Source organism: Triturus cristatus, chromosome 5_1, assembly GCF_964204655.1.
Source record: "Triturus cristatus chromosome 5_1, aTriCri1.1, whole genome shotgun sequence".
Lineage (NCBI taxonomy): Eukaryota > Metazoa > Chordata > Amphibia > Caudata > Salamandridae > Triturus > Triturus cristatus.
The window spans coordinates 866,798,816-866,814,098 of NC_140587.1; the positions used below are offsets into that span (position 1 = coordinate 866,798,816).

General features: G+C 44.6%; 1 protein-coding gene across 4 annotated transcripts in view; it reads right to left on the reverse strand.

Moving 5' to 3' along the window:
• The window catches only part of RTTN (rotatin), a 1,165,399-nt gene that overhangs the window by 285,208 nt on the left and 864,908 nt on the right, over positions 1 to 15,283 (reverse strand). For all 4 annotated transcript variants that reach the window (XR_014961587.1, XM_085605903.1, XM_085605904.1 and 1 more), the window contains 3 exons: positions 11,051 to 11,128; positions 9,714 to 9,900; positions 5,025 to 5,110 (listed from right to left, as the gene is read on the reverse strand). Coding sequence is in view for 3 of the 4 variants with exons in the window: in XM_085605903.1 (XP_085462029.1) it covers positions 5,025 to 5,110; positions 9,714 to 9,900; positions 11,051 to 11,128 (351 nt within the window). In the remaining variant the exon portion in view is untranslated. The remainder of the gene's footprint in view (positions 1 to 5,024; positions 5,111 to 9,713; positions 9,901 to 11,050; positions 11,129 to 15,283) is intronic.

Here is a 15,283-nt window from a genome sequence, read left to right on the forward strand (position 1 = left end):
GCAGATTCCTTAACTTTTTAATTAAATACCATAGCTATACCCCACTGGAGGAGGGGTATAGCGAAACAAAAGTTCTCAAAGAGAACCAGCCAGTCATAAATAACAACCAACAACATGTAAGTAGGAATAGCAGAACAAGAGCTTGGCTCTTAATAGAATCCATGATCACTGTCACAAAACATATAAATAATAAACAACACTACAGGCCTGAGAGAAACAGCCCTTGAAGGAGAAGGGGGAAAACCCCCTAAAGTACCAACTGTCAGTTATCAGACATTAACCTCTATCCACCAATGGGAAAGAAAACTTGTTGACTAAAAGGGATGAATGCAAGACAGAAGTCATGTAATCCACATTACACAAGAATAAAGAAATATCAAAGAAAGAACTGTCCTGATAAAATACAAAAGAAGTACCCTCAGAACACATTCCATTATACCAAGATGAATGAACACCAAAAGAAAGATGAAAAATAATACCTCCATGGTATTGAGAATTTAGTTTCAACAAAATGACCACTCGAAGGTTACATAATGCACAGTAAAAAGACTAAAATGACACTAATAGGTTTAAATTTAATATTGATATTCATCAATGATGCAGTTGTAAAACCTTTCCCCACAAATATGTATCACCTAGACAAATACATAATATATATGAAATAGTGTCACAATAGACTCAGAGTGGTCTAACAACACATAGAGCATCGCTGGCTCATATTTACTGCTGGGCTGTAGGTATCTGCAAAGCCTGCATCTGCATGGCCTTCAGTGTCATGGTCCGAAATTCTGAACATGACTCCGAGTCGTGGGCACGCTCAGAATACCAAGGATAGTGAAAGAAGAAAAGGGAACACACCTATAAGTGCAGTATCAAAACATTAAATAAAGAAAAGATGAAACATTAAAAGGAAATAATATACAAAATGAGTACTTGTTAGCAACAAGCGCATGCGACAACACTTGTGATACGAAACACAATTTGATCACAAGCCCGCCTCAAGCAGTAACAGCCATGATTTCCGAAGGACTTGTAAAGCACAGTGAAAATAGATACATACCCAAAAAGACAGGTAATATATAACCTCCAGACAGGTGCAAAAAGCATTTTGGGAGAATAACAAGAAGAGCTTCTTATAAAGCCTAAAAAACTCCATAAATTGTATGACCGAAAAAAGGCAAGGAAACTGCAGCTAGACGTCTCCATCAGATTGCTTCCAACACTACCTATCACACAGCATAAGATACTGAGTTCACACCATATATTCTAGAAATGAACAAATGAATCACCTATCCTCTCCACAGAGAAGGCAACTAACTTGTGTCTTCCAAAGAATACACCATAAACTCGGAGTTTACTCTCACAATTTCCCAAAAAGTGCAGCATATATAATAAAAGTGTAGAAATGCAGTCGCTCAGAAGGAGAAAACAACCTACACCATAAAAACACATAGTCCAAGAGGACTTTAATAAGGGATTGACCCTAAGAACATATATTCAAAAGAATACAAAACATAGGCCCTGAATCCACCATCGCCATAATAAATCTGCACACCACAAGAGTAGTGAGGACATACTACACTGATTACTCTAACAAGTAAAGACCAGAGCGTCCCTATATACAGACTTACCACTGGCATATCAACATGTTCCTATGAAAGACAAGGTCAAAACCATGCACATTTTAGTATACTGAACTGCTTCAAAGAAGCTTGTGTCAGAAAATGTTCCACACAAGAAGACACGTCTCTTGACAATAACCACTTGAGCACAAAGCTCATTCTCAGAGGCCAAGGGACAAAGAGAAACCTCCCTCGGTAATCTAAATCAATACCAGCCTAAAAAAAGGGAAAAATTGGTACCGAGAATAAAACATGTGCTCTTGCAGAACACCAAGTGGTCAAACCAACAACGGACATGTAAAATGCCCTAACAAAGCTTACTCACTCGATCTCTGTCATCCACACCAGTGTCTTAAAGTTGCATCAGCATGACTCCCAAAAAGATGGGCACCATCAAATGGCATCTCGACCAAAGTCGACTGGACAGCCTCTGAGAAACCCGCAGTTGCCAACCAAGCCCTACGCCTTAATGTCACTGCCGATGCCGTTGCATGACCTACAGAGTCTGTGGTGTCCATACCACACCTTATGGTAAGCCAAGCAGCCAGCGGACCATCCTTAATCAAATCACCAATCTCTGAGCTGACATTATCTGTAAGAGATGGTAGCGAATCCCATAAAGCATGGGAATATCACCCCAGCATACAAGATGTATTTGTGGATTTCAAAGCTAAGCTTGCCGAAACAAAGATGTGTTTACTGCATGCATCACGAGTCCTAGACTCCTTGCACACTGGAGTCTTAGGAACAGAATCTACATCCTGCGAAGAAATCGCAACCTGAGTCACCAAGATACAGGTGGAAGGGTGTCTAAGAAGACAAACTGAGTCTCCAGGTGCAGGCACGTGAGTACGTTCATTATCACGGTCCACTGAGGCCCCCCGACTCAGGCTTGGCCCAAGTACCTAATAAGACAATAAAAAGGGCCTCCCCAAACGGAAGAACAGGTTCTTCCCCTGTCTGTCCATGAAAAAGGACCTCGATCACAGGGTCTGTGGACCTTTGCAGAAAGTGACAAGTTTAAAACTGTAGCCAGTTTCCTTAGCATGTCTGCAAAGGAGGAACTTGCCTCCATGGCAAGGCCAGGTGGGGAAAGCAACCCTGAAACTGGAGAAGAATTCAGGCCACTAGCCTCTCCCAGAGCAGAAAAACAGTGCTTCTGCATATGAGGCGCACAAATCTCAGAAATGCCCTGAAAGGGCCCTGCCTCGATCGACACAGGTTGTCTTCCCACAACTTTTTCCTCAGAAGGAATCAAAACCTGCCTATCCCCCTCAGTCGGAATAGTCGACTCCTCATCCGACGCCGTACAACGACTAAAAGGTGGAGGAGAAGCAACTTCGACCGACAGGGCCAACATCAATATTGGAGTTGGCTGATCGAAGTCCGGCGTCGAAGGTAGAGATCCCGAAGGTCTGTGGACCTGCTCCAAAGCGGCGCCAGCCAACGTCGACCGGCGTGACCAATCAACTCCAATGGCTCAACCGTCATTAAGGGCAAACCCCCCGACGACGCCCCACTCACCTCCTTGGGGCCTAAATGCTCTCCAGATTGAGATGGGGTCCCATAGATGGCATGCAGGAATGAAATATTCCTTCATCTGAGCTATCAACGCACCGGCCACCTCAACCGTCGAGCAGGAGGAGCGATGGGAGACGGAGTCTCCAAGCGGTGAAGTCCGAGAATGCAGCGACTTCAACCGCCCCTTACCTTTTGACTTTCCCAGAGAACGACGTACTCCAGACCGGCTTCAGCTCCTAGATCGAGCTTGCTTTTCCCGAGACGAAGACCGAGGCTGAGAAGCCTTCGGGGATCGTGACACACGCGCCACCATCAACTTCAAACTTCGCTCCTTTAACGACTTTGGTATTAGTTTCTGGCAGCAGCCACAATCTTCGGTATTGTGGTGCTCGCCTTAACACCACATACAAATTGCATGCGGGTCCTTCACCAACATATGTTGGCTACAAGACCCACAAGGTTTGAAATTTGTAGACATCAGACAGAGGCACACTGTTCCACTGACACAAATAGTTGAAGCAGGTCAAGAAAAAATTGACCTGTAGAACCGCTTCTCCGGATCCGCGTTACAGTGTGTAAAAGAAGGAACGGACGTCCGCGAACCAGAGGGGACTTTTATGGCTCCACTGACGTCAGTACCGGAGTCGGCGTCATCGCAGAGCAGTACGACGCCGTTCCCTGCCGTGCAGAGGTACTGTTGTAAATATTCGGATCCAGACTGGCACCTGCGGAGAATTCAAAAGTTAAGGAATCTGCTGCTAGATGTCTTGATCAGATTGTCGTTGTTAATACTCTAGGGGTTGCCTAGGCCCTGAACAGCAGAAATGCAAACTGTAAGTGTTCTCTGTTTGACCACAAAACTCATATGTGGGAGTCCATGAGGGGATTATGAGAGACTGCGTCCAACAAGTCTTACACACCAACCAGGTGTTCTACTTAAAAGCTTCTGAAACAACAATTATCGTCAATTAGGCCTAAAACATGGGAGATTATTATAAATTGTGTAGTAGAAGCAGTGCTCACCTTTGGTAGATATGCCCATTGAAAAGTTTCCAAGAGACCGTTAAAAGGAAAACACCGAACTGGTTTGTTAGCAGGCTAGAATTGTTAATTTTGTTCGGACTGCACTTCAATAAAAGGGAAATGAAAGTTAGAAATCCAAGATAGGCTGTAATGCCCTAGCTTTCGTAGGGGTAAAGGAATACTTCATCGCAAAAACATATTTGCCCCTCTAAACCTGAAGCGCACTTTATACAAAGTCCTTAAGGAGCAATGACAAAATATCCTTCATTAAGGTGTTTGTGTGTGGGGTAGGAAGGAGGACAGATGAGTGGTAACAAAGCTCTCGCAGGAAGGGATTTAAGTAGCCTGACATTCTGGCCTGAGCAGTTTCCATAGGTTGTCTCTTCCTACTAAACTGGTTGCTGTGGTACGTACATTTTCATGCTGGAGATGCTAGACCCAGTGCTCAAGCTGCACCGTGGACTTTATTCTCCTTGAATTTTCTAGGAAGAAGTATTTTGCCCCAAAAAGAAGCTAGTCATAGAAGGGTATGTCCAGCATTTGTGCTTGCACCTTCTACGCCTCCCTCAGCCACCCGAGAATCCTCTGGACCACATCCATTTGAAACTGAAGTCCAGAACACTAAGTTTGCCATGCTTAATACAAACAGTCGCTAATGGGGTTAAGAAAACACACTGTACAAAGCTACAAACCTTGGAAGTAACGGAATAATAATAAGATTGCATGAAGAAGAGGGCATTTTACAAAGCACAACACTACAAGACCCCATCCTAGTTGGGAACTTCATCACAATTAGAATTTATTCAAACTGTGAACACCACAAAAGACTGTTTTGTCAAACACACACACTGCACTTACCGTAGTAGTTGATGTGGATCGAGAACCTTGTGACCCATTGGAAAAATTGGACGGAACCCTCCAGAAAAGAACAGTATCATCCAACCCTACAAGAAAAAAAAGCATGATTCTCTTGTGTCATTTTTATGTTTTTGTTTTTTTTAGGTTCAAAAATCCTTTATTGACACCATTCAGTTCTGACACAGCATGGTGCCCTCTCCCGTGCCTTCTGGGTGGTGCGATAGAGCAGTGACACCACATGTGCGGGAGTGGTCTGATGTAAGAGAACGTGTAGAGGAAGCATAATGGGAGGTTCTAGCGGGAAGCATTGGGTGAGAGACCGCATATCTTGTCTAAGCCTAATGTAATAGAATCGCTCCAGGGGGTGGGGGAGGTGGTGCCGAAGTATTCATCGCAGGTGCATAACTTCCTGTGTGTGTACAGTTGACCCCAGGTGAGACAGGACAGCTTGCGCAGCATACGGCGGCAACCTCCCTCCTGCGTGACAGGAAGATTGTGTCGCCCCTGTAGAGGCGCTAAGAGCGAATAGAGTAGGGGGCATTGGATTCTATGCGCCAGATCTCGCCAGGCGCTGGTGGTACATTGTACTGTGGTGCAAGCTAGGTGTCTGGGGAACGCAAGGATGCTTAGGTACGCCGCGCAGGGTGTGGGGGTCTTGTACCTGTCTTCTATAGCTAAGTGAGGCATGTAAGGGGGGGTGCATCCAATAAGCTGCGAAGTGAGCCTGGGCACACGAGAAATAGAGTTCCAAATCAGGGACTTTGAATCCTCCGGCGGCAAAGGGTCGCGTGAGGACGTCCCAGGTTAGTCTGGGTTGCTTTCCGCCCCACACCAGACAGATCAGCTGGGTTTTAATACTTTTGAAAAAGTGGTGGCTGGGAGCATGAGGAATGTTGGTGAAAAGGTAAAGCAATTTGGGCAGCACAACCATCTTGATCAGAGATACCCTGGCAGCCATGGAGAGGGGCAGCGCAATCCATTTGGAAATCTTGTCAATTAGGACATCTAGTGTTCGCCCATTATTGGAACACATCAGCTCTTCTCGGTTGCGGGATATAGGTCATTTTTATGTTCCCTTGCTTTTTTTTTATTATGAGATTATGAAAAACCGAAACATGTTTAAGAAAACCTACTTATATAAAATTAATGATTTACAATTATAAATTAATTTGCTTTCAAAGTACATTAAACAAGAAGAAAAAGCTCCTTGAGAACACTGTTCTTCATTCCAATTCATAAAGTGTACCTACTGCAAATCATCTTTGGAGCATACTTTACCCCAAAACCCGTTCACAGTGTCAGTATCACACTGGTGCTGCTGACCAGATCTGATAAAACCCTATGGTATAAATTCCACTGGAAACCCTGTGCCATCAGATCTGGCGTATTCAGAGCGAAGAGGAAGATTACAGTAAAAGAAAAGTAAGATGGCAGTGAGATGAAGACTATAGAGGGAAGCAGTACTGATCAGAGAATCGGAAATAGTAAGCTTCTTTACTAATAAGACATTATTTATTCAGCAGATTCCTTATATTTGAAAGACACCCCCAGCAATAATTACCAAAGTTGAATGTAGTGCCAGCAAACAAATTAAAACATTACAAAATATGCTGAACTACAGATCTTGCAAATTATCTGCAGCAGTTTCAGTATTTAGGCATTATTGATTCAATAGGTAAAGAACGACGTCTAAATGCTTCACAACTCTCATGTAAATACACTTTTACAAGATTTGCTTCCTTGCCCTAAGGGTGAACCATCAGAGTGTACTGAATGTCAGTGCTGATTAGGCTGCAAGTCCTTGAGGTTTTACCTTATCATATCATAGATCATATCAAATAGTATTTTTAATGCGCGACTTATCACCCTGGGGGGTATCCAGGTGCTGTGCTGCCGGTCTCCGTCAAAAAGCCAGGTCTTAAGTTCCTTCATGAAGTGGTTGAGCGAGGAAGAGGTGCAGAGGTGGAGAGAGAGGTTGTTCCAGGCTTTGGTGGCGAGGTGAGAGAAGGATCCGCCTCCGGTGCAGTTGTGGTGCATTCGTGGCATCTGTGCAATCGTATGAAAGCATACTGAGGCGACGTCGTTGACTTGGTGTTCGGTGGAGAGTTTGCTGTCTAGTACGATGCCAAGGTTGCAGGCATGGTCTTTTGGTGTGGGGTAGGTATGAGCTCTGTCGGCCACCAGGAGTCGTTCCAGAGGGTAATGTGTCTACCGAAGATCAGGACTTCCTTCTTATCTATGTTCAGTTTGAGGCAGTATTTTTTATCCTCTAAGTTTTATGTAGCGCGAACTTGACCGAAATTAAGTATCAGAGCGCTTTACATGAGCACCAGTTGCGTTACAGGAGGACACATTCATTTTTGTTAAGCACGGGGAGATTAAGTGATTCGCCCAGAATCACAGGATGTTGAGCGTCGTTGCCGAGACTCGAACCCGGTTCCCCAGATTTGACATCCACCACCCTAACCGTTAGGCTACATCCTCTCCCATCTCATCCATGTTCCTACGTTCTTCAAGCAGTTGTGGATGTTGGTCTTTGTCTGGGTGGGGTTCGCTGAGAGAGAGAGAGGACAAGTTGGGTGTTATCTGCTGTCAGCTTACTTCTCTGATAGCCAGTAGGTGTTCTAAATTCTCTGCTCCCTTCTTAGCTATGGTTGAAAAGTAAGCTTGGTACTGGTGGTTTCACTAATTGAGCTGGGAAATCTACTTCTTGAGAGGTTCCTAACCAGCTAGCAACAAATGCAGGTATAGCTCTCTGTTCATGTGTACGCTCCTGGTCAAAAAATACTTTACTTTAGTTGTCCACATCACTTTCAGGGAATGTTTTTGAGAATCCAAAGCTTTTAAATAAGATATGAAAGAGCTTCAAACCTTTATGGCACTAGGAGGTTCTCTGCACAGGACTGATAACTAACGCTTGCTACCATTTTTAAGCTACCTTTAAAACCATATCAGTTAGCTGTGTTGGAGAAACAGAGTATCCGTGCATCACTGATTTATAACCCAGCACCAAAGAAGTCAATACCAGCACTTCTAGTGACGCTCCCGCTTAAATTTCAGAGGCTCAATACTACAGTCTCCATACGGACAAACCCTATCACAAAGGACTCCACGAGGATCGGAAAGTGGATGTTGCGCAGGTCAGGGATAGATGGTCAATAGACTTGCCAACACCGCTCATGGATACTGAATGGAAGAGAGTGTTTGCACAGGTACGGGATGTAGCCAGCAATGGCCGTTTCAAGCTCATACAATTTAACTGTATGCACCACACATACATGACACCCCTTAGACTTGCGTGCATCAATATGGCACACTCCACAGGATGCCCCTGCTGCGGCAGGAACCGGCTACCTTTCTACACATGACGTGGGATTGTCCTCATCTTTGGCAATACTGGAGGGGGGGTACAGGAGGCACTTAGAGCAGCGACGGGTCTACGAGCTAAGAGCACCATTAAACACTGCCTGTTAGGCGTACTCCCAACCCAAAGACGACTAATAAAATGCATCACATGTTTGCGCAATTGGGGCTGGTACTTGCTATAAGGCGTGTTGCGATACATTGGTTGGCAGATATGGAGGCGTGGGGGGGTGGCTGAGGAAAGAAGACTGCGGATAGTCCGCACCAACGAGAAAGCCGAGCGGGACTTGGAAACATGGCGACTACTACTAACTGAATTACAACCTCAGAACCTGGTAGCGGGGGGATCGGGCAACTACCCACACTCGGGCACCCAGAGGGAGAGAACCAGAGATGATAATGCTGCCTTGGCCACCCCAACATCAAATCCATAGTGCGGCACACCTGGTCAGGGGTGGGTGACAATCAGGGTGAGCTACAAGACATATGACATTTCAGTCCACAGAGGGAGCCTCTGACAGATCAGACCCCATTAGTGAGTTATACAACAGAGGGGGACCTAGCACACCCTTAGTCACCCAACACGATATACAATTGATATACGAGTTGACATATGGTTCTTAAAATAAACTGCCAGAACGCCAGTCCATACGACACCAACTGATATACTACAGATTGTCCAGTTAATTGCTGCATAGTCCTGCTATGCCTTAAAGTTTTTGAGATGTTTGTGGTTTTAAATGCCCAATGGGAAAATGTAAATATAGTTAGGTTGTAACGAGAAAAATAGGGATAAACAACCTTTGACGTGCCTTGTTATTAGCTTCATAGCACACTGCGAGAACTCGTATGAGCACAACTAACAGAATGCGATATATGTTGAAATGTGCAATAGACTGAGTATTGCGTGCTCAAACTCTAATGTAATGCTATGGTTATCTGCAATGTAATGCTATAGTTATCCCGCAATAGAAATGAATAAAAAAAAAAAAAAAGTGCTCAAGGCGTTTGCATACATTAAGAGAACACTGCAGTCAAACATCATACGTTACCTCGCAGAAGGGAGATACAGCCCTTTAATTTGGGGATAAACGTACAACTGAGAAAACGACACGTTTTTCCCAATAATCTGTTCAATACGCAAAGTCTAGCTTTTTTTGCACCCTTGACTTTTCGCTAGCATGCTGCTCCATTTACCACTGTGATCATGGAGTTCGTGAAAAAGGTATGCTCTTCGGAAACACACACAGCGTTGCTTCAGCAACATAAATGACCACGCAAACCCATCTCAGTACTGTTAAACGAAACCACATGACCATAACTTACCAGATGAATTATTTTGTGGAGTGCAACCTGCAAAGTTCACACTGGCGTCGAAAGTATGCGCGCTGAGGAAGCAATGTTTAATCATTTGATTCAAGTGTTCATAGAAGTGGCAGTGGTGTAACAAGGCCTGGAGAGCGGGCTTTCCTACCAGCGAGAGCCCGGACTCGTCGTCGTGCACACACGGGCCCTGGAAGGAGAAGCAGCGTTATGAGCATGTGTTACAGCTGTTCATTTGAGAACTCAAAACTGTCACTGTCAACGTCTGAAACACACAAAATACATCCCTGCTGCACACAACACGTTAAAACAACTTTACAAAAGTGATAATCTTTCAACGCTCATTTAAAATGTTAAATGGGCATTAAACACAGCGGTACCAACATACACCAATAATATAAACCAATCAGCAATTTGTTTAGTTACAGCTCAAGCAAAACGCCATCACCCCGTCATCTGCCATGTATGCCCTTGATATTTATGAGTGAACACCAAACATCCAGCTGCCCTCAATGAACGAGCATCTCTAGGCCAGCCATCACAGACTACACCCATTCGCCTTCCAATATCAGAACTAAGCAGGCCAGTCTTAAGCTTGTATTCAAGAAACAAAAAAACATTGACAAACCCCGTAGGTTTTGCTTTTGCATAGCGGTTGATTTGCACAAAGTGCTGCACAGCATATGGATGAATGCATGCACACCAATATGCCCAGCTACACCTAATCACAGTCACTAACCGACACACCCCAACATAGACACAGGCATGTGCAAACACAGACCAACAGATCCACAGACGCCCATGCAACAAACCAACTGGTTAGTATCTGGGCGAGCCATATTTGTCAATTTAATTTGGTAAGCCTTCCCCATTTGTACCTAAATGCTAATGAATTGAATTCTAAAGCTTCCATTGCATATAGATGGAAGTCATCCGCAACTCAACGTGGTGTATTGGAATTGTTAAGCGTTCAGATAACTACTGAGGTCGGGTTTGTGGTACATAACCTCTATGTTAATTCATAAAGGAACAATTTGTCTGCATTAAATGTAGAGTAGGAAAGCACAAATCCCATGAACATAAAATTACGTGAAAAAATTGGGCAACTAAAGTCAAAGGTTCAAACAAGTGTCCTAATAAACAGCAAAAAAACAATTTACTTTCTTTCAGATCAGAGTATCATATTAAACCAATAGGTATCACACAATTGTTGTGCCATTTAATATTTTCCTATATTACCCCCGACAGCAAACCGCATCGTCTCTAGCTATAACTAGTAGTTCGAGGTGTTATGAATGTTAATTCCGTGATCAAATGTAGTTAATTAAGTTGCCACTAACCTGCCAAGAGCAGTTCCCTGTCTCTTCTACATCTGCCGGCATCGGAATAACAAGCAGGTTCTGAAGCATGAATGCAGCCTGAAACACAAAACTTTGTCAACACTGCCATCTAGTGGGAACAACGGCTAAAAGCAGGCTAGAACTTGCAGCATGAAAGCATCTCTGAACCCGTCTGGTCTGAAATCCACAATTATTTTAATTCACATGATCTAACGAGACCCTAAAAAGCACGTTGCAGTCCTGTACGGAATCAAACAGAGAGGCGAGTAGCTACGCATTGCCGTTGTGTCATTTATAACTTTTGTTGTGACAAATTGTAGGAATTAGTTTATTTATTTTTATTTATTTATTTGAGGTTTTCTAGAGCGCGAAAGTGACCCTTAGGGTATCAAAGCGCTTTACAGGGATTAACACGTTAGGTACAGGTTAGGCATAGGCAAGATACAAGGAATGAGGTTAAGGGAATTGAACACAATAGGATAAAAGACAGAGTTATATAACAATAATCAGTGCAGTACCAAAATCAGCGAGTGACATGTAAGCGATAAACAGGGAAAACCAGCAGTTGTATAGTAGGGGACACAATGATCGCAAAAGGCAGAGAGAACCGGAAGAACATTTGAAGGGGTGAGAATTGATACACAGAGAGGGCCAAGCAGTACAGGAGATTATGCACAGAAACAAAAGCCATGATAAAAGGCGGTATGCGCGATAAAGGAGAGTTATAGGAGGAATTTGCTCATTAGGAAGATTTTAGCTTCCTTTTTGAAGATTGACAGGGAAGGTATTCTTCTGATTGAGGATGCTAGCAAGATCCAGATTCTTGGTGCAGCCCCAGAGAACACTCAGTTATATGTTTTTTCTTGCGGAAGCGGGGTGGCTGGAGCACAAGGTCTCTGGTGGACCGGGAGTTTCTGAATTTCCCAGATACCACAATTTCTGGGCGAGGTATGCCGGGGAGTTCGTGTACAGGGCTTTGTGTGTGATGCAGGCCAGTTTGAGCTGGATTCTGGCCTCAAGAGGAAGCCATTTCAAGGCCTTCAGATGTGGTGAAATGTGGTCAAATTTTTTTGAGCCAGATAAGAGTCTAGCTGCTGCGTTGAGTCAAGCTTTTAGAGGGGCAATGGAAGTCTTTGGCAGGCCAGATAGGGTAGAGCAGTCGTATTCAATTCTGGAGATAACTAACGCCTGAACTGCGTTGTTTAGGTCGGCAGTTTCAAGGAACGGTTTTAGTTTTCTCAAGTAGCACAGATGGAACCTGGCTGTTTCGGCCATCGAGTTGATGTGTTCACGCATATTCAGGTTGCTGTCCAAGGTTATACCGAGAGATTTGGCAGAATCCACTATGGTCGGTGTGCAGTTGAGTGTTGTGATCGAGTAAGTACACTCCAGGATGTCATTGGAGTTATTAGGGGGGGAGATGACCAGGAACTCAGTTTTTTGGGCATTCAGTTTGAGCTATTGAACAGACAGTTTCAGGGCGTCATTCAACCTAAACAATTTAACCCATTTACAAATAAACGGCTTCGTGCACAATATTTTTGGAAAGGCTACGTTTGTTATTTTTTCCCAAGATTCAATTTAACCCCTTCCATGCGTCGGACAGCCACCGGCCGTCCGACGTCACAGTGGCCGGGGGCCGCCCGAACCTCGCCCACTCATTAATTCTCCAGCACCGCGGCGGAATTCGCATTAATGTTAAGGGTCTACTGTATTTAGGTACAAATTCATGACGATAAATACTTACAAAATAGCTTTCTGGATATTTTCTCAGGAAGGTTTCTTCTTCGATAAAAAATAAATTAGAAAAACAAGCGGTATTCCTGTGCGTTAAGCATGGTCTCAGAATGGTTAGGCGGGAATAAGTGGATATTGAACAAGGTAGCCATGTTGCCTTCCGGAAAAAGACTATGCTATTTTTGTCACAGGTTCGAAAGATCTCCGACTATCGCACATCTTTCAATAGGTGAACGTATAAGGGTGTTAATTAGTGAAGACCACAATAGACACCCACTGGCTTACAACACGGTTGATCTTGTGCCGTAGCGTGGCATATTTGAGCACAAATTGGACCAACTCCACTGGATTGATATGCAATATTAGTTCAGTCTGGAGTTATGGGTAGAAGTACGCAATGTCATAAACGCTCCCCATCCCGGAGCGCTGTTACAGAAGTTCCTCGGGGCTGGAAGAGGGCGAGAGAGCAAATTAAAAGGGAGAGCCGAGCCATAGGTCTGGCTCGATCTTAGAGCCCGTGCACGAGCCGAGCCCTGAAAATATTTGCTATATAAATCATACAAAAAAATCATATTAAATTGGGTAAAGTCTCATTAAAATTTCTAAAAGTGTATCGCTTTAACATTGGCATCTTTGACGTTAATATGGCACGTTTTAGCACTGCACTGAGAAGTTTTTGTACAACTGGTCTTCTGAGCTCACATATTTGAGAGATATGGAGCATTTTAAACGAGTACCAGTTACTCAAGGTAATACGCTCTGTTTGGAGGCACAAGGGGATTAAATGGTGTACCTTGAATCAGAGGATATTGAGCCGACGCCAGGTCTCGAACGTGGTTCCCAGTCTGCAGCTCTGGGTAGAGGGACAGAGGGGAGGAGGTAGGCTGAAGCCACATGAAAGCTTGGCTCGTTATGGGCTTGAGTTGCCACATGGATTTTGAGCAGAGCCAGGCTCGAGCTATCAGCGGCTTGCCCCACTCTACTAGGGGCCCAATGAACACATATTTGGAGCACGGAACAGCCCACAGACACCTGTGCGTCCCTCTCTGTAATACAGATTGCACCAAAGCATATTTTGTACACAAGGAATTTCAAAGGGCTTTATTCCCCTATTTGCATCAGTCATGGTTCCATGTATTGAGGTAACAACTCTGCCCATGCATCCAAGCTGCAGTGGCGGACCGCACGGCTCGCGGGTGGGGAGGCAGGCATAGGGGGGGTCGCGACTGCAGAAGGGAACAAGCATAATAACATTTTAAAAAACTTACCTTGCCGCTGGGTCCCACATCTCTGCTCCTGCTCTCCTGCCTCCGACTTCAGGAACGGGAAGCAGCCAGCAGGCTTCTTCCCCTAAGCCAATCAAAACGCTGCAATGTAGCGTTGTGATTGGCTTGAGTGCCAGAGGGGTGGGCATGTTCTCCATGCAGGCTGTAATGCCGCCTGCATGGAGAACAGGGAAAGTGCGCATGATTGGTTTGGGTGGCCCGAGAGGGCCGACTAAACAGTCATTGCGCACTTAGGAGTGGACAAACCACTCCTCCCGGCTCCAAGAGCAGAGCAGCCCCGCCCACCCGTCCGCCCTCATAGCGGCACAAACATAAAATGATAATAACTAAAAGTTATTATCATTTTATGTTTTTGCTTCTCGCACTGCTTGAAAGCAGTGGGGCGACTGACGCTCCTCCACCATAGCGGAGGAGCCACCGCTGCCAAGTGGTAACACTGATACAGATACAGGTGCAGGGGTGAACAGGCTAAAGGAAGGCACACTGATTGGGATCTGCATAAAAAGTAGTGTACGGTCAGTATGCCCCAAAAGGGATCCAGCCGGGTATCAATGCCCCCCGACACACCCTACTCTCCTAAAATGTTTTAGTCAAACACTATACCATCCGGAAAGCGAGAACCAGTTCCCTCAAAGTGCTGCCAGAACTTCCGCTCTGAAAGTTTCACTGGTAGTTTGAAAGTGGTGGTCCAGCCGTGAATGTTCTGCGACACAAAAAAAAAGGCCCGACAAATGCGCCTGCTCTGGGACCAACACTTTTCATTAAATGTAATGTAACGCTCTTTCTTCGCCTGTGCTCGGCGCACCCAAATGAGGTTAGGCATGGTACGGAGATTAACAGTGCACCCTTTGACATAATCCGGTCTCTACAAAGACCACGTGAAAGAAGACACTTCTAGCCATAGTCTCCGACATACTCCGAACAGTAGTCAGTCATGCCCAGAAACGATTGCAATTTACTATCATCAATAGGTGCCAAAAAGGTGAAGACGTGAAAATTCAACTTGTACTACCAATAAAACAGGTTGTCTGCTGGCAAATGTTTTTAAAATTAAGAAAAGACAATCAAATGAAGCCATCAAATCGATACAAAGCAAACACAAGGAGATGATGGACTGAGTGCTGAAACGTTTCAGACACTCACCCCCAGTCACAGATATGGGTTGAATCCATCAACGTTCTTTAGATCACTTCACCACCCCAGTTCAGAC